The sequence below is a fragment of the Pan troglodytes genome, chromosome 11 (genome assembly GCF_028858775.2).
Source record: "Pan troglodytes isolate AG18354 chromosome 11, NHGRI_mPanTro3-v2.0_pri, whole genome shotgun sequence".
NCBI lineage: Eukaryota > Metazoa > Chordata > Mammalia > Primates > Hominidae > Pan > Pan troglodytes.
This window is the reverse complement of record NC_072409.2, coordinates 52,123,867-52,144,400: the sequence shown is the minus strand read 5'-3', so window position 1 is coordinate 52,144,400 and position 20,534 is coordinate 52,123,867. Positions and strand designations below refer to the sequence as shown.

Genomic DNA, 20,534 nt, shown 5'->3' with positions numbered 1-20,534 from the left:
ACAAATAGAAATGAGTCACAGAACACTGGCTGATGAGGTTGGGCTACGGATAGAGTACCATCCTTTCTGCCTCCTAAGCCTTTCTCTCACGGGTCCCTGCTCAGGTCCTATTATAGCGGGCTTTGCAGTAGCTTCTTCCTGTCCTCATCAGCCAGCCTAGTCCAGGCCATGGAAACACTTCCAAATGCAATTTTCTAATGAGTGCCCCTAAACACTTTCAGTGGCCCCAAGGCCTACAGAACTTGCAGAAAGCCCAAACGCCCCAGGCATCTACCTCGCCCTCCAGCCTTACTGCTCCTCTCCGGGCCTCATTCTCCGGACTGCTTAGCTTCACTCTGTGTTTTTATTATTACTTTTTATTATACTTTAAGTTCTAGGGTACATGTGCACAACGTGCAGGTTTGTTACATATGTATACATGTGCCGTGTTGGTGTGCTGCACCCATTAACTCATCATTTACATTAGGTATATCTCCTAATGCTATCCCTCCCCCAGCTCCCTACCCCACGACAGGCCCTGGTGTGTGATGTTCCCTGCCCTGTGTCCAAGTGTTCTCATTGTTCAATTCCCACCTATGAGTGAGAACACGCCCTCTGTGTTTTTTCAACCCTCTTTAGTACTGTTCACTGTCTTCCCTCTTCCCCAAATCTCTTTCAACTAGGCGCAGGGGTCATAACCTGTAGGCTACCTTTTTAGAAGCGCACTCCGTTGATCAGGACACGCAGTATGGCCTAACAGCTAGGAGCACAGCATCTGGAGCCATAGACACAGGGTACGATTCTGACTCGGCCACCTTAGCTATTTTATTTAAGCTGTGTTTTGGTTTATCTATGAAAAAGACAGTAGTCAGACCTGCATTCTCGATTGCTGAGATGATGTTTATTAGAACACTTCCTGGCATGCAGTGAGCATGCCATCACCACCAGCTGCTCACAACACTTACCATGGTGATCGATGCTCTTCGCTGGTGTCTCATTTGCCGACTTGAAGCTCTCTGAGGTTGGGACTGTCTTTGATGACCTGTGAAAGCTCAGGGCTAGTGGAGAGTCAGTGCTCACTACTGTGCCTGAGTGGACAGCTGAGAACCTTCTTGGAGGAGGTTCACATAAAAGCTCAGATGACAGAGGGAAAAGCACTCCAGGTAGTGATAATGCTCTCGTCCTAAGGACATGAGGAACCTGGCTTGGGGGGTGGATGACCTCATGGGGAACAAGGAGGAAAAAGAGGCTAGCAAAGCCAGGGAGATGAGAGACACCTGAGATGGTCTCTCCAGGGCTGTGTGGAGAATCAGCAGCTAGGACTCTGGACGAAGCAGTGTCAGGTAGGGAGGACGCCTGGTGACAGGCAGCCTAAGCAAAAAAGACAGTCATTTTATTGGCTTTAGCAGCTGCTGTCCCAAACCCTCTCCCCTCAATAATAAAAGGCAATTTTATGATCACAAAGAGGCCACTTTTTTTTAATTGACAACTCAATCTCTACATACATACAGTATTGCACGAATTATAAGTGGATCAACAATTATATTATTGATACAAACTCATGAGCATTTACATAAAACTACCGCTCTAGGTTTTGGTGTGTTTTGTGTCAGCTACTTTAGTGAATAAACAAAACATAAAGGAACTCAGCTACTTGAATTCATGAGCATCAGCTTTCAAAAAAAGCATATATATCATCTCATAGAATACTTATTATGTCAAACCCAGGAAAATCAGTAATTAAGTGACAAAAGGAACACTTTTAAAGAAAAGTTGGTGATAAATATGTTAGGCTAAAATACTAAGAACTTTAGCAACTGGACCGAGGAACCAGAAAATGTATGCACACTGGGAATTTTAACAAAAGATTATACATTCTCCTGTACAGTGAGGACCACATTCCAAAAGCATAATTCTGGGTTGCTACAATGTCGTCTCTGCTACAAACCATTGTTTCAAAGGTGAAAGAAACAAGATGGTAATTCACATAAAAAGGTTTTAAAATTCTTCCCACTCAAAATAAAATAAAAATAATATAATCTCTATCAAATTATAAAGAAATTCTATCAAAATGTTGACCACATAAAGAAGTCAGACCATTTGCCTTCGCTGACTGCCTCAGAGGGCAGAGCATGTGTCACCTACAAGGAAGGGGAGAGGGGGGTAGAGTCCCTACTCTCCCCCAGCCTGTGGTGTCGGGGTGGAGAGGAGCCCTTTGGCTTCCCTGGGGTTTTGCTTCCTCACATAGGGAATTGAGGGAGGTGGGCTAGATGGCTTTAAGAGACTTCTCAACTAAAAGAATCAAAGTCAGCTTGAGAGCCCATCTCTGAACAGACATATAGGGTGGCAAAAGAAATGGATTTAAAAAAAGGCGGATGACGTCTTTCTCACCTTTTGATACCATCACTCAGAACTAATCTGTACTACAGTTGAAGAAAATCTTTGCCTGGTACTATTAAAGGGTATGCAGTGAGGCAGCTGACAATGAAATTTTTCATAAAAATGTATAAAAAGGCTATGTTAAGTTTGGGTGGAAAAAACAATGCACCACCATATTACTACCAGCAGTCACGATGTCCTGTCTCAGATTTTAGGAGTCACCGATCTGGTTGGGAGAAATGCTGAGGGATGATCAAGCCATTCAATAGCGATCTAAGGAGTGCACACAGTTCAGGAAATGGATCAACAGGTGCCCAGGAAGGCAACTTTAATGAAACTGGTTCTAAAACAAAGGATACAAGAGACCTAAATGATCCAAAAAGAGTGATGGCTTCTCATTTTCTGTCCCCTATAGAGAATATAAATATCATTTCTTCTGGAATCCAACACACTGGATTCATTTTCAAGATGTATCACTTTATTTTCCAGCACGTGACAGTCACATGATTTCTGCAGTGAGCCCCAAAGCTTCCACGAGCTTTCCTGGAACCTACGGCCAGAAGAGTCCTGAGATTTCAAATATTAAAGCTTTCTCCACAGCCACAAGTCCCTTTGATGTTTGGGTTATTGAACACAAACTCACTGGATAATTTGTCTTCAACATAGTCCATTTCTGTTCCTAAAAGTGTTAGCTGTGCTTTCTTTTCGATGAATACTCTGACTCCTTGGAGAAAAGAAAACATGTGTCATGGAAAGCCTGCAGCCTTATGGAACTTGCTGATTCAAAGCACAAGTGAACTTGAAATAGTGACTATCAATGAAAGTCAAACAAGAAGGCTTGAACATTTTAAATTATTTCCTTAAGGAATTAAGCATTCAGTTTCCTGTCTGCCCCTTCTTTCCCATACATGAATTTATGTCACAATCACATTAGGGGAGAATTTTATACAAGTAAATTCCATGACAATTTTATGCAAAATTAGAATTTACCTTTCACTATACTTCACTCATTTTTCCAGTTTGCAACGTGAAGAAAATGTATATTCTCGATGAGTTTTATGAAATAAAAAAAAATTTATGAAAATTCTGCAATACACTAGATACACGGATTCAAGCTTAAAGATATACAAAGGACTGTGATACAATGGGGCTATTTTAATAACATCAATCAGTACAACAATAGTCTTTTCTGGTTACAGGACGGAAAACAGGTACTATTCCCTAGTAATTACACAGGTAGAGGTCAGCATCTTTGTAAATACAATCTTTTTTTTTTGGACAGAGTCTCGCTCTGTCACCCCGGCTGGAGTGCAGTGGCATGATCATGGCTCACCACAAGCTCCACCTCCCAGGCTCAAGCGATCCTCCCACAGGATTACAGGCACATACCACCAGGACCAACTAATTTTTTTAGAGTCAGGGTTTCACCACGTGGCCCAAGCTGGTCTTGCATTCCTGGGCTCAAGTGATGCTCCCACCTCGGCCTCCCAAAGTGCTGGGATTACAGGTGTGAGCCACAGTGCCCAGCCAACAAATACAATCAATTTAAGAAAGCTTTCTAGTCTGGGAAACAGGGCAAAACCCTGGCTCCACTAAAAATACAAAAATTAGCCAGGCATGGTGGTGGGCACCTGTAGTCCCAGCTACTCGGGAGGCTGAGGTGGGAGGATTGCTTGAGCCCGGGAGGCAGAGGCTACAGTGAGCCATGATTGTGCCACTGCACTCCAGCCTGGGTAAGAGAGCAAGACTCTGTCTCAACAAACAAACAAAACAACGAAACAACAAAAAAACTTTCTTCCTTACAAGAAATTGAGCCATTAGCTAAATATAAACAATATATAATTAAGTCACCTCTTCTTTAAGATGAAAATCTTAAGGTTTATAATGTGTTATAATTTTTAAAATAATACATTTTTAAAAGGTCTTTATTGATACTTATAACTTTAGTTTAATAAGAAAGCACACTTAGGAATCTAGGCCTCATTCTCCCATGTAGGTAAGAACTGCAAGCTAAGTGCATACTTCCAATGACAAGATAAATTATTTATTTTAGATAGGTTTTAACAGATTATAGGGTGGAAGAAGGGGGCAGCAGCAAATATAATTAATTTTAATTATAAATTAAATTATAATAAATAGCTTTTAATAAAAATTGGAAATACAGGATTCCTCAACAACATGAGTTGATAATACAGCTCCACTAAAAATACAAAAATGAACCAGGCATGGTGGTGGGTGCCTATAATCCCAGCTACTTGGGAGGCTGAGGTGGGAGGATCGCTTGAACCAGGGAGGTGGAGGTTGCAGCAAGCCGAGATCACACCACTGCACTCCAGCCTGGGCGAGAGAGCGAGACTGTCTCAAATTTAAAAAAAAAAAAAAAAAGGATTATAATGGCGCTGAAAATTCCCATTGCCTAGCAATGCTGTAGCCACCATAATATCACAAGACAACCCATTACTCAGGTGTTTGTGGTGATGCTGGTGTAAACAAACCTACACTGCCAGTCATATAAAAGTCTAAGCATGTTCAATTAAGTACACTACATAATACTTGATAACAATAATAAATGGTTATGTTACTGCTTTATGTATTTACTATACTTTTTATTGTTATTTTAGAGTGTACTTATAAAAAAAAAGTTAACCGTGAAACAGCCTGAGGCAGGTTCTTCAGGAGGTATCCAGAAGAAGGCATCATTATCACAAAAGATGACAACTCCATGAGTGTTACTGCCCCTGACGGCCTTCCAATGGGGATGAGGGGAGGTGGTGGAAAACAGGGATATTGATGACCCTGACCCTGTGGAGGCCTAAGTTAATACGTGTGTTTTTGTCTTAGTTTTTAATTAAAATGTTTATAAAGAAAAAAAATTAAAAATAGAGAAAAGCTTATAGAATAAGAACATAAAAAATTTTTGTATATTTGTACAATGTGCTTCAAGCTAATGTTATCACAAAAGAGTAAAAAAAAAAAAAAAAAACCCCAAAGCTTACAAAGTAAAAAAGTTTCAGTAAACTAAGGTTAATTTATTATTGAAGACTAAGTGTACAAGGTTTATAAGGTCTATAGTACTACAGAGGAACGTCCTAGGCTTTCACATTCACTCATCACTCCCTACTCACTCACTGACTCACGTGGACAACTTCCAGTCCTGCAAGTTCCATGCATGGTAAGTGCCACAAACAGGTGTACCATGTTTTATTTTCTTCTTCTTCTTCCTTTTTTTTTCTTTTTTTTAAGAGATGGAGGTCTCGCTATGTTGCCCAGGCTTAAGGGCAGTGGCTATTCACAGGTAAGAACACAGTGCACTATGATGTCTTTTTCTCTTTTTTGAGACAGAGTCTCACTTTTTCACCCAGGTTGGAGTGCAATGGCATGGTCTCGGCTCACTGCAACCTCCACCTCCTGGGGTTCAAGCGATTCTCCTGCCTCAGCCTCCCAGTAGCTGAGACTACAGGCGTGTGCCACCACACCCAGTTAATTTTTCGTATTTTTAGTAGAGATGGGGTTTCACCATGTTGGCCAGGCTGGTCGTGAACTCCTGACCTCATGATCCACCCACCTCGGCCTCCCAAAGTGCTGGGATTACACGGGTGAGCCACCACGCCTGGCCAGTGCACTACATTCTTGAACTCCTACACTCAAGGAATCCTCCTGCCTCAGTCTCCTGAGTAGCTGGGACAACAGGCTTGTGTTAACACACCCGACCACATTTGATCTTTTACAAAATGCCCTTAAGCTGATAAGCAACTTCAGCAAAGTCTCAGGATACAAAATCAATGCACAAAAATCACAAGCATTCTTATACACCAATAACAGACAGACAGAAAGTCAAATCATGAGTGAACTCCCATTCACAATTGCTTCAAAGAGAATAAAATACTTAGGAATCCAACTTAAAAAGGACGTGAAGGACCTCTTCAAGGAGAACTACAAACCACTGCTCAATGAAATAAAAAAGGATACAAACAAATGGAAGAACATTCCATGCTCATGGGCAGGAAGAATCAATATCGTGAAAATGGCCATACTGCCCAAGGTAATTTACAGATTCAATGCCATCCCCATCAAGCAACCAATGCCTTTCTTCACAGAATTGGAAAAAACTACTTTAAAGTTCATATGGAACCAAAAAAAAAACCCGCATCGCCAAGTCAATCCTAAGCCAAAAGAACAAAGCTGGAGGCATCACGCTACTTGACTTCAAACTATACTACAAGGCTACAGTAACCAAAACAGCATGGTACTGGTACCAAAACAGAGATATAGATCAATGGAACAGAACAGATCCCTCAGAAATAACGCCGCATATCTACAACTATCTGATCTTTGACAAACCTGACAAAAACAAGCAATGGGGAAAGGATTCCCTATTTAATAAATGGTGCTGGGAAAACTGGCTAGCCATATGCAGAAAGCTGAAACTGGATCCCTTCCTTACACCTTATACAAAAATCAATTCAAGATGGATTAAAGACTTAAACGTTAGACCTAAAACCATAAAAACCCTAGAAGAAAACCTAGGCTTTACCATTCAGGACATAGGCATGGGCAAGGACTTCATGTCTAAAACACCAAAAGCAATGGCAACAAAAGCCAAAATTGACAAATGGGATCTAATTAAACTAAAGAGCTTCTGCACAGCAAAAGAAACTACCATCAGAGTGAACAGGCAACCTACAAAATGGGAGAAAATTTTCGCAACCTACTAATCTGACAAAGGGCTAATATCCAGAATCTACAATGAACTCAAACAAATTTACAAGAAAAAAACAACCCCATCAAAAAGTGGGCAAAGGACATGAACAGACACTTCTCCAAAGAAGACATTTATGCAGCCAAAAGACACATGAAAAAATGCTCATCATCACTGGCCATCAGAGAAATGCAAATTAAAACCACAATGAGATACCATCTCACACCAGTCAGAATGGCAATCATTAAAAAGTCAGGAAACAACAGGTGCTGGAGAGGATGTGGAGAAATAGGAATACTTTTACACTGTTGGTGGGACTGTAAACTAGTTCAACCATTGTGGAAGTCAGTGTGGCGATTCCTCAGGGATCTAGAATTAGAAATACCATTTGACCCAGCCATCCCATTACTGGGTATATACCCAAAGGACTACAAATCATGCTGCTATAAAGACACATGCACACGTATGTTTACTGTGGCACTATTCACAATAGCAAAGACTTGGAACCAACCCAAATGTCCAACAATGATAGACTGGATTAAGAAAATGTGGCACATATACACCATGGAATACTATGCAGCCATAAAAAATGATGAGTTCATGTCCTTTGTAGGGACACGGATGAAATTGGAAATCATCATTCTCAGTAAACTATCGCAAGGACAAAAAACCAAACACCACATGTTCTCACTCATAGATGGGAACTGAACAATGAGAACACATGGACACAGGAAGGGAACATCACACTCTGGGGACTGTTGTTGGGGTGGGGGGAGGGGGGAGGGATAGCATTAGGAGATATACCTAATGCTAAATGACGAGTTAATGGGTGCAGCACACCGGCATGGCACACGTATACATATGTAACTAAGCTGCACATTGTGCACATGTACCCTAAAACTTAAAGTATAATAATAATAATAACAAAAGAAATTTCACTATACTTTTTCTTTGTTTAGGTACGTTTACACAAATACTTACCATTGTGTCAGAACTGTGCACAGTATTTAGCACAGTCACATGCAGTACAGGTTTGTAGCCTAGGAGCAATAGGTTATATCATCTAGCTGAGGCATATGGTAGGCTCTATCATCTAGGTTTGTGTAAGTACACCCCAGGATATTTGTCTAGTGTCACATTTCTCAGACCATCTAGGTTTGTCCAAGTACACCCCAGGATATTTGTCTAACGTCACATTTCTCAGAATGTATCTCCAATGTTAAGTGATGTATGACTGTATCTGCATTATACTTACTGCTTGAGCATCCCAAATCCAAAAAGCTCCAATGAGCATTTCCTCTGAGTGTCATGTCAGCACCCACTTTTAAAGTTTTGAATTTGGGAGCATTTCAGATTTCAGATTTTTGGATTGGAATGCTCAACTTGTACTTATTTGACACAGATATAAAACTACTGCTTACACAAAAACTGTTGGTTCACTGTGAGGTTTAAGGCTGGTTCACTTTTTGGACACAACGATGATCTTTCATAGTTAAAACAAGCTTATATAATAATTTATCAATTAGTTACTAAGAGCACAGTCTCTGGAAAGAATTTTACTAGGCCACTTATTATGACCTTAAACTATTTAACCCCTCTGTGCCTCAGTTTCTTCTTCAGAAAAACAGGGATAATATGGTACCACCCACATTCAGCATTGTGTATAAATCAGTTAATACATGAAATTCCATCAAACTACGCCTACACACACAGTGAGCATTATTTACATAATTCCTGCTACTATCCTTATTTTTTACTTTGTGCTGTGCAAGGCTAATAATTTTAGGCAAAACAACGTGCCCAAAAAATGTTAAAAACTCACCATCTTGAATAACTTCTTCATCAGAATCTCCTTTTGTCTTTGTATATTCTAGAGTATAAGAAAGGCCATTACAGCCCCTGGTTCGGACACCAACTTTTACACCTACCTGAAAAAGAAGTGAAAATATAAACTTGGTTTTAAAGTAGTACAGATTAAACAACTATACTAATAAAGTGACAGTAGCCTCCTCGTACCAAAATGGACTTTCTCTTATTTTTTGTAGGACAGGGTCTCACTATGTAGCCCAGACTGGTCTCAAACTCGTGGACTCAAATAACGCTTCCACCTCGGCCTCTCAAAGCATTGGGATTACAAGGCAGGAGCCACCCCGTCCAGCCTGGGACTTTATTTAAAATGTCTTTGCTCTACCTTGTTCTGTGAGATACCCTCTGAATGTTTCCTTATGGTTAGGATTCACCAGGGTTCATTGTCCACCATCTGGCAATCCTATCTCTACATAGGATCTGAATTCTAGTGCAGACTTGCGTACAGTCTCAAATACCAGAAAGCAAAAGACTGCAGTCAATACAGACAAAAGAAGTTTTAAAAAGTGACCAAACAGCACTTTAAAAGTATCAGTGTTTACATTAATGCAATTTTCAAACAGTATCTACCTAAGTTCTCTGTCTTAGAGCTGAGCTGATTTTTCATTTAAATACAGTCATCCCTTAGTATGCATGGGAAATTGGTTCCAGGACTAACTGAGTACACAAAAATCTGCAGATACTCAAGTCCCTTATGCAAATGGCACTGCATTTGTATATAACCTATATACATCTTCCCCTGTACTTTAAATAACTTCTGGAGGACTTGAATACCTGTAACAATGTAATGCTACATAAACAGTTGTTATACTGTCTTGTTTAGAGAATGAAAGTCTGTACATGTTTAATACAGATGCAACCTTCTATTTTTTTCCCAAATATTTCTGACCTATGGTTGATTGAATCCACGTATGCGGAACCCACAGATACGGAGAGGTGACTGTATACGGCAAAAGTATCGTAAGTACTATTTCACCAGCAGTTCCTGATTCTACAAAGCTGAATTCTTGTTTCATTAGGTCAATTTGTAGTCTAGTCATTGGTCTATCCAAATTGAATCAGAACACTGATATCCTTTGAAATTTAATAATTTTAAAAGGTAGGTTTGAGAACTTCCATTACATTGTAATGTAGGTTAACAACAGAAACCAGAAATCACCCCACCGTCTAATTATTAAATATTGCAATCCATTACTTGAAATGATTTACAGCATTCCATCGGCAACTAACAATGTACAATTAAGATGATACACACATCCCTAACTCTACAATTCTGTATCTAGGAATGGATCCTATGTAGGCGGACTAAGCCATGCTTACAGTTCTAGAACAATGAGCCTGGCACACTGCAGACACTAAATAGTTGCTGAATGGTGTTTGCGGCAGCACTGAATGAAAACGACCCTTTAATATGGGGACTGGTTAAAGAACTCAAACTTGTTCAATGGAATATACTCTACATGCAGCCAAGAAAGGGAGGCAGATCATTACATAATGACATGGAAAGATCTTCAAGCCACATTATTAAGGGTAAAAAGCAAAGTGTAACAAAAACATTTATGGTAGGAAGAGATATACACAGGAATAACAAGCCCAGTCTAGGCCAGTGGTTGCCCTCAGGGAGACATTTTTGGTTGTGACAACCAAAGCTTTGTAGAATCAGGAACTGCTGGTGAAATAGTACTCACCATACTTTTACTCTATACAGTCACCTCTCTGTATCGGTGGGTTCCACATATGTGGATTCCTTGGTTGAGGCAAAGAGGGGGTACTACTGGTATCTAACGGACAGAGGCCACAGATGCTGTCAAACATTCTACAATCTGCCCTAAAGTGTCAACTGTGAGGAGGCTGAGAAAATCAGGTCTAGCCGTTTCAAATGTATACATTATCCCTGGAAGGGTATCAAAGAGATTGCTTCTTGGAAGGAAGAATGACGACGAAGAGTCAGGTTGAAAGAATGACTTCCTTTTAGTTAAATACCCTTTTGTATTATTTGAATTTTTTAAAAATCCTGAGTATATTTTACATTTTAAATAAAAACCCCTAAAGGAAATAATACTGTATATCATGGGATAAATTCATTCTGAAAATACAGATTCAGTTTTTTACTGAATAATTAACTGGTTTTACTTACATGCTCAGGCTTATCTTTAAGAAGTTGTTTTATCTTGTTTACTGCTGAAGGTGTCTGAAAAAAGAAAATGATGTTTTTAGCTACAAAACTTGTTATTCAAAGCCTCATATTTATCAGTCTTCGTAAGTCTGTCTTTAGCAAATTCATGTGACAAATTTATGTTCCATTCTTGCCAGGATACCTTATGGACTTTATATAGAAACACATAAACTATACCTAATTCAAAATATCCTCTTTATTTTAAAAAAAAATCTGCTAGCAACATCCTTTTAATCTTGCTCCTCAGTCCAGGTTGGTTCCCTGTCCTTCTCTCTATGGTGCTATTCACTCACATTACAAATGCTATTTTTCTGGGCAGCATCTATTTTGTGCACCAACTCTATGCCCAGGAACCAGCATGTTGCCTACAACAAAGAGCCAATGAAGGAATCAAGTATCTCACTGGGAATGCCAACCTTCAGGTGTTTTTCCTGTTGATTATTAATCCTACTGCTTTTTTTTTTTCTTACTCACAATCCATTTCTAATCCATCAAAATGCACAGCTTGAGGAAACAGTGTTACCAGCATAAAATAACCCAGGGTGTGCTTCTTGCACCAGTCCCACCAAATGCTCACACAGATTTTTTTCAACGTGGATTAAACCAACATCTCAGGAGATCTAGATGAACAAAACTAAGCTAGTCAATGACAGAAATAAGAACAAGGAGGAGCTGTTTCCCAGAGAAATGCTGTTTTAACATAGCTCAGTGGGCCTCAAAATGAGAAAAACATCACAGTTTGTGTGAAGTAGGTCGGTGTTGCCAACCCCACTTCTTTGGGAAGGAGGCTGTTCCCTGACATTCCTGGCCCATTTCCTAGCTGTGCCTCCAGGGCAGTCACCCTAAGTGGCTTCTCTGACTTCTATTCCCTTACTGGTGAAACGGGGATAATAGTTCCTCCTCCTCCTGATTCTTGCGAGGATTAAATATTTACACTCATGGAAAGCATTCAGGACAATGCCAGGCACAAAAAAGCCAAGTATTATTATGATTATGACAGTACATCATAATGAAGACATTACGTGCGTCCTTCCTACTTTATCAGCTCCTCTAGCTGGCAGTGCTCTGCAGGCCCTCCAGTCCCTTGTACTGACATTTTACTGTACAGTAAAGTCTTTGAGACTGCTTGTGAAGTCTCAAAGTCTGGATATTACGACCTAAGACTTGGTAGTAAACTGAGGCCAGGACTGACACCTGGAAGAGCCAGCCCAATGGATGGCCCTAGAGTGTGCTCTCCTGCCCTGTCGGGGTTGGGGCTCAGCTAGATGAGCATGCTTAAACACAGTACAGACCCAGTTTAGAAGGGCATGAAAGCAATTTAGAATGTGAAGACCAACATGTCTTAAACATTTTAAATAGAAAACAATGCACTGCACTTAAAAACGTGAATGTTGTTTAGTAAAACTTTTAATTCAGTTATTAATATATAGTATCTGTGTATATACATTTCTTATTACATGTCACTGTAAAAAAACAAACCACTACTAGTAGGTGGGCCTCTAAAGGCCCATGGTTTCCCATGGTTCTGTCAGAAAAGGAGGCATGCAGTCCTCCAACGCAGGAAGGAGCACACAGGGCGCAAGGAGAAAACAGGGAAGAGCAGGATTATGGTTTTGTTTTTGTTTTTTGAGTCACAGAATACCAACTTTAAATAGTTACAGAAATAGTTATTATTTTTTAAAGTGCTCATTACCCTTCTAAAGCAGTGGTCCCAAATGTTTTTGGCATCAAGGACTGGTTTCGTGGAAGACAATTTTTCCACGGATAAGAGGAATGGTTTCTGAATGATTCAAATGCATTACATTTATTGTGCACTTTATTTCTATTATTACATTGTAATATATAATGAAATAATTATATAACTCATCAAAATGTACAATCAGTGGGAGCCCTGAGCTTGTTTTTCTGCAACTAGATGGTCCCATCTAGGGGTGATGGGAGACAGTGACAGATCATCAGGCATCATTCTCATAAGGAGTGCACAAACTAGCCCCTCACACCTGCAGTTCAGACTAGGGTTTGTGCTCCTATGAGAATCTAATGCCCCTGATGATCTGACAGGAGGTGGAGCTCGCTTAGGTGGTAATGCTTGGCTTGCCTGCTGCTCTCACCTCCTGCTGTGAGGCCCTGTTCCTAACAGGCCATGGACCAGTACCAGTCTGTAGCGCAGGGACTGGGGACCCCTGTTCTAAGTGATTGTCAATAAAAGCTAGCTTTCTTATCAACCACATGTAAATTTTCACCATATTTTCCTATGTGCATGCTGAAGAAATTATTCACTTACTGTCAAATAAAAATAGCTTTCTGTAAGTTTATTTTAAAAAGGCATAGCCTGGCTGGGCCTGGTGCCTCATGCCTATATTCCCAACACTTTGGGAGGCCGAGGTGGAAGTATCACTTGAGGTCAGCCGAGGTGGAAGGATCACTTGAGGTCAGGAGTTTGAGACCAGCCTGGCCAACATGGTGAAACCCCGTCTCTATTAAAAATACAAACATTAGCTGAGGACGGTGGCATGCGCCTGTGATCCCAGCTACTCAGGAGGCTGACGCACGAGAATCGCTTGAACCCGGGAGGCGGAGGTTGCAGTAAGCCGAGATCATGCCACTGCACTCCAGCCTGGGAAACAGAGTGAGACTCTGTCTCAAAAAAAAAAAGGCATAGCCATGGAAAATATCTGAGGGAACTAAAATCTGAAATGTGGTCTTGGTTTAATCTGAGGGGATCAAAGGCACAGATGGGCACACCACTGCATGATCTAAACAAAACAAATGTGTCTGTCACACTACTCCGTTTACCAGCCCCAAATATATAATTTTTTTATCTCCAAGTGGTTTTCTAAATTATCTAATTTGGTTTTACAAAGTCATCTATTTTCTTATTTTCTCAACTTTTAGCAGGAAACACTTAAATACAGTAAATGAAAGCAATTCGTGGGGATTGGTCTACTTATCACAAAGTTGCTGATGTTCACATCTCATACTGAAGGACTCTTTAAGGGAAAAGTAACATTCAACAGGAACCTGTGTGCCTGGGAAGCTGCTGTTACAGGAACTAAACATATGTCTTAATTTTCCTGTGTCAGGCCAAAACCAAACCTACTCCACTGGGAGGGTGTTACTAATGATGGACAACCCAGGTCAGTACTCAACCAAGGGAAAAGGTTCTTAGAACTTTCAAAGTGACTGATCTGATTTTCAGAACAAGGGAGAGTGGTTAAAAGGGAAGAGTTGGGACTTAAAAAAAATCGAGCTATAAGAGGTACTTTTTGTGTCTCAGTACCAGGGAGAGGCTAAGAATCCTACCCTGCTTTAAGTCTACATACTCTGGCAACATTGTGCTTAGGTAAAATTCATGTGAGGAACAGCATAAAATCTTCAACTACACAGCATGCTGCAGGGCCTAGCAGCCTGCCAGTACCAGTGCACTTCCCAGAACAACTAAGAAACATGTAATTCTCAAGAAATTTATGTACTATTAATGAATATAGCCTACCTGAGATTTGGCCCATGCTTTAAAATTTAAGAGCTTCCTGAAGCCCACTAAAATATGATGGTTTTTACTCACATGCAAATCACAGGAATATGACTTTTAAAGTGAGAGGTTATCTTTGAGGTAAGATATTTTGGCCTAATTGAAAAATATATATATTTCCAAGATGTTTCTGCTGTTAAAATTAAGGGAAAAGGCATTGTAGATGAATGTTTTATCACTACTTCATAGCAACACGCTTTCTAATCCTTGTAGGAGAAACTTTTCATTCTCAATCCTGTATTTCTTTAAGTAACTCCCCAGGCAATTTTCATTTTTTGCTGTTTAAGAAAATTAAATTAAATTAAAAGCTAAAGTTAACTCTGTTATTATGCATACTAAACATGTGCCAAGAACTACAACTTAATTTCACTACAAGCATGGCATTTTAATGTCAACATATCAATTTTCTGGGAGAACAAAAGATGGTAAATAGAGCCAGTGAACAAGTACAGTGTATTTTATTAAAATCATTCTTTAACAGCCATGGCTGGCATTAGAGTGTTCTCTTTTGTCTTTTCTTATTTGTGTATATGTGTATATACACACCCAAAATACATATAATATACAAATATATATTTGTAGGCCAGGTGTGGTGGCTCATGCCTGTAATGTCGGCACTTTGGGAGGCCAAGGTGGGAGGATGGCTTGAGGCCAGGAGTTTGAGACCAGCCTGGGCAACAGAGCAAGACCCTGTCTCTACAATAAATTAAAAAAAAAAAAAAATTAGCAGTCATGGTGACATGTGCCTGTAGTCCCAGTTACTTGGGAGGCTGAGGTGAAAGGATTGCTTGAGCCCAGGAGTTTGAAGCTGCAGTAAGCCATGATCATGCCACTGCATATGAGCCTGGGTGACAGAGGAAGATCCTGTCTCTAAAAAGAAAAAGGTTTGTAATCATGGCATATATACATAATTTTGCAGCCTCCATTGAAACAATTTAACAAATTATTTTTTTTTTATTTGATACATGGTAATAAACATATATTCACCATTTACTGAGCACCTTCTAAGTGTTTAATGGTTTAAACGTATCATCTTTTTATTCCTGCCATTGTGATTTAGGTATTAAAGATTAAATAATTTGCACAGCATAAGTCAAAGAATGAAGATTTATAACTCTGAAACTTAAAAAAAACCATAATTTACAATGACTACATCCTTCACCAACAGGATCTACTCTCATGTACTTAACCATTCTTTCACTGTTAGACTGCTAGGCTACTTCCAGTGCTTCTTGTGTAGTATTTCCTAAACTGCCTTCGTATAGAAATCTTAGTGCTTGGTCACTGTTCAAAAGGACTTCTGGTTCTAGTCCAATGAACTAACACACAGTTCCTTACTGAGCATTAAGCATTTCCTAGCTTCTCAACTGGACTCCAATAGAAAGTTAAGCCCTAAGGCACCTTCTGTACACAATGAATTCATCAAGAATGATAGTGGCTGTGCACCATCATTCTCTCATAGAACTTGGCTGAGTTTTAATGCACAGCTGTGATCCACCCCAGTCCTACAAATTAGAGTTGCTCTGACTTGTACAATGATGGAAATAAATCTGCCTGCAAGCAGGGCAGTATTTACTCTTCAGATTCTTTAATCACATCTGGCTCCTGCAAGTTCAATTCCACTTGTCAATTTCTAGATATGGAGGGAAATAGGGAAGATGTAGATAATCTGATAATGACAGCATTGAACTGTGTTATATTATCAGTTACTTTTCCTAGCCTTTTGCTGACATCTGGTAGACTCCACACATATAGCACTTTTCAAATGTTGCAACATGTCAAATTCCTAACATCAAAATTTATATATCCAGGTAACATTTATCCCTTCCAATCAGTTTTACTGAATTAGGTATACTTGTGTTTGCTCTTATCTGTCTCTACTTATTAGACCCAAGTAACATTTACCTCTTCCAATCAGTTTTACTGAATTACGTATACTTTTGTTTGCTCTCTTATCTGTCTCCATTCATTAGGCCTTTGACGGCATCACTACTTTTGCACTTGACGATACATGCTGATGTTAAACTAAGCACAAAGAGCAATACATGCCATAGTGTCCTGACTAGGGCACGAATGCTGGAACTAAAATGACTGCAAGCCCACCAACACAGGCTGTGTGGAAAACAGCATTGATGTGCCTTCTCTCTGGTACAGCTTCTGAGAAGCTTCTAAAGTCAGCTATACTGTAAGTAGGACAACAGAGTACAGACAGTAGACTCCTACAAGTTAATCAGAACAGCTGAGTCAGGCAACATGGATACCTTGAGAACTGCTATGATAACATGTACTGAAGCAGAGGGGAGCAAGTGTGGAGAGAGACCAAGCCTGAGAATGTGCAGTGCTATTACTCCTAGTAAGAGGTGGCAAAGGCTTGGCCTGCGACTGTGCCCCGTAGGCTGGGAACTGTATAACTCATTCATTTGTCTTGAAACACAGCAGATCTCGATAAATGTCTGCTGAATGACTAGGAATGGAGAGAAAGGGACTGACATAGAAATTCTGAAGGAAGGGCAGGGCATGGTGGCTCATGCCTGTGATCCCAGCACTTTGGGAGGCTGAGACGAGTGGATCACGAGGTCAGGAGTCCAAGACCAGCCTGGTGAAGATGGTGAAACCCCATCTCTACTAAAAATACAAAAATAAATAAATAAATAAGCCGGGCATGGTGGTGGGCGTCTGTAATCCCAGCTACTCAGGAGGCTGAGGCAGAGAGTTGCTTGAACTCAGCAGGCGGAGGCTGCAGTGAGCTGAGATCACGCCACTGCACTCCAGCCTGGGCAACCCAGCGAAACCCTGTCTCAAAAAAAAAAAAAAAAAAAAAAAAAAAGAAATTCTGAAGAAGAGGTAACATGTCAAATGGTGATGGAGAAAGACATCAGGGACCAGGCATGGTGGCTCACACCTGTAATCCCTGCACACTGGAAGCCTGAGGCAGTGGACTGCTTGAGCCCAGGAGTTCGAGACCAGCCTGGGCAACCCAGGGAGACCCTAGGTGCATGCATGATGGTGCACACCGGTGGTCCCAGCGACTTGGGAGCCTGAGGTGGGAGGATCGCTTGGGCCCAGGAGGTTGATGCTGCAATATGCCATGACTGCACCACTGAACTACAGCCTGGGAGATAGAGTGAGACCCTGTCTCCAAAAACAAAACAAACAACAAACAAACAAAAAACAAAAAACAAAAAAACCCCAGTTAATAGGGTTGCTAAAAAGCAAAAAACAAAAGGCAAAAACTGTTCCTGAACCTTCTGGCTCTTCCTGGATCTACCATTACCAGTGGAAGAATTCTGAATAATTCTTACTGAGATTGAAAGAGACACAAAGAATGAGTTGTGCCCTCTAGTTCTTAAAACCTTGTTTAATTCTACATCCCACGGTGTATGAAAATAAGCTTGCTCCTACAGAAAAGAGGTAATATAGAATGATACATAATCAGTACACTAGTAGTACCATATATAATCAGGGTAATATCAAAGGCCTAAAAAATTGATTATAAAAATAAATTCTCTCACCTGATCACAATTTTCTTCTACTTTGCTACAAACTTATTTTCTGGTAATAGGCCCTTTTGGCATTAGATGCAACAGAATCGATGAGTCAATTTAAATCGGTTTTTTTTTCCAGTCTCTAAGCGAATGGTTGCATAAAGTCGTCTCCTTCACTAAAAGGGGAGTGTATGTAGGAACGTGATCATAAATTTTTCTTTTGGGGTGAAAATATTTTGGAACTAGATAGAGGTGATGGTTGCACGACACTGTGAATGTCTTAAATGGTACTGAATTGTACCCTTTAAAAGGACTAATTTTATGTTATGTGGATTTTCCTTCCACTAAAAAACTGAACGGTGCGGCCGGAACACTGAGCTCAGTGAATTCTCTAAGTAATCAATGGTTGCACTCTGGTGCCCTCTGAGTGTTTGACCTTTCACCCAGAAAACGCTGTAAACTCACTCTGGGAAATCATCTTTTGTCCTAAGAGCCTAGGCTTGCTGGAGGCACAGAGGGAGTTTCAAAGGCCTCAATCACCCAGGACACCGGCAAGTAACGCTTTGCGCGCCGCGGCCGTGACCTCGGCAGGAGCCGGGGGCTTTGTTGTCGCTGTGCTCGCCCTCGGTCCTTCGGAAAGCCTGGTCCCTCCCCACCCCACGCACCTCCAGGCTAGGACTCCGGGCCACCACCGGGAACCCCCGGCACCGTGCACGTTCAGCCTCTGCTTAACCGGAGCGGCCGAACAGCGCAGGCCGGCGGGAGCGTGGAGGCGATCGGCCCCCGGGGACGCCCACCCCCGGGATCCCCTCCGGCCCGCACGCGGTTGCCGCGCGGCCTGACGGGAAACGTAGTTTCCGGGGGCCAGAGAGCAGCCCCGCCCGGGACTTGTTTATCGTTGCAAAGAGGGGCCGGAGGCGAAGGAGGCGGCGAGGCTGTGCGGCGGGTCGGAGCGACGCCGAGGTCTGACGTGTCCGCGTCCCTGCGGCCCCACTCCCGGCCGCCGTGACCTCCCCTTGCACGGGGCGGACACGAGCAATGTCACGGGCCCCGCCGCGCGCCGCGAGCACTCACCAGGGTGAGGGCTGCCCGGGTGGGCTGCAGCTTCCTCTTGCTCACAGCCCGGACAGTTGCCCGGACTAAGGAAGCCGACATCTTCGCCGTCCCGGCGCCCCGGTGCCTCGGGCCGAAGGTCTGCCGCCTCAGCTTCTCTCCATGGACACGGCGGGCGCATTGACGCCACAAGCTTCGGCGCACGGCGCCCTCAGTCCTAGCCCCGCCCCCCGCCGCCACCATTGGGTGAGTTGCATGAGTGACGAGCCGGGGGCGGGGCAAGCCGCTCTGGGCGGGGTTTTGCCGCTCAACGCCGGGGGTCTAGCAGCTGGGTTGCGCACGGTCTCCGGCAGTGAGGTGACCACGCTGCAGGGCGCAGGGACCGGGAGGAATGTCTTCACCGCCGAGGACGGAGTCGGCGTGACGTCGGGGAGCGGGCGGGAGGGGGCGAGGAATGACCTCAGACCTGCTGACTCCGGATGCACGTAGCTTCACCACCTGCCCCCGGGGCAAGGTGCAGCGTCACCCTATGCTTTAATACTCACCGTGACAAACACCATCATAGGCGGTGACACTTAAGGACGCATAAGTCAACCCTGCACTGGGAGCTTATGCTCTCAAATGCAGAGTGATCGTTCCGATGCCCAGACATCTACATCCATTTTCATTCTTCTTTTGTGGTCCAACTAGGCTGTTCTTAAGAGCATGGCGTTACCGCAGAGTTGTATAATCGCCACCCTCCACCCTTCTCCCCAGCGTGCTGTACTGCTGGGGATGCTGAAGGGTGGTGACTAATGCAGTTTTCATTCTGGTGCTGAACTGGGAACCAACCCTACTTGAAAATGTGACTGGGCAGCAGTGTGAATAGTCACATTTATAGCGAGCAACAATTACTCGATTTAAAACGTGTTGTCAGACCTTGTCCTGGCTGCTCAGGGGCTTAATTCTGCCTTTTGATGCAGTATTCCTGAGCACCAGACACTGTGCACAGGCGCGGTACCCAGGCATACACAGGAAGCCAGGTAAAGAGGGGCCAGGGAAGAATGAGATACTGGCAGGACAGGGCTAGCAGATGAAGAGAGGAGGACATCAAGACAGGTGGCATTTGTCATTGAAGTGCTAGAAGTGAAGGAAAAAGTGCAGGAGGGGTCTATGAAGCAGTCCTGGGGAGGACAGATTCGCAGTGTTTGAATGTGGGAAGAACTAATCAGTGAAACATTTTTTAAAGCCAAGTTTATCTTTGATCTCCGGCAGTTTCTGAAAGGATAGTTCAAAATTCCATCAAGTAGTTCTGACTTCCTGCTACAGAAATGCAATCGCATTGACAATAAGAGGACGCTTTTTTTTTTTTTTCCTAAGCCTTAT

General features: G+C 42.1%; 1 protein-coding gene across 1 annotated transcript; it reads right to left on the bottom strand.

Annotated features, from left to right (window-relative positions):
* Positions 1–2,926: 2,926 nt before the first annotated feature.
* ISCA1 (iron-sulfur cluster assembly 1) lies at positions 2,927–19,351 on the bottom strand. The gene is made up of 4 exons (NM_001242612.1): positions 19,191–19,351; positions 11,061–11,114; positions 8,880–8,985; positions 2,927–3,082 (listed from the first exon to the last, which is right to left on the bottom strand). The coding sequence occupies exons 1-4, from the start codon at positions 19,269–19,271 to the stop codon at positions 2,934–2,936; spliced, it is 390 nt and encodes a 129-aa protein (NP_001229541.1). The 5' UTR covers positions 19,272–19,351; the 3' UTR covers positions 2,927–2,933.
* Positions 19,352–20,534: the final 1,183 nt, after the last annotated feature.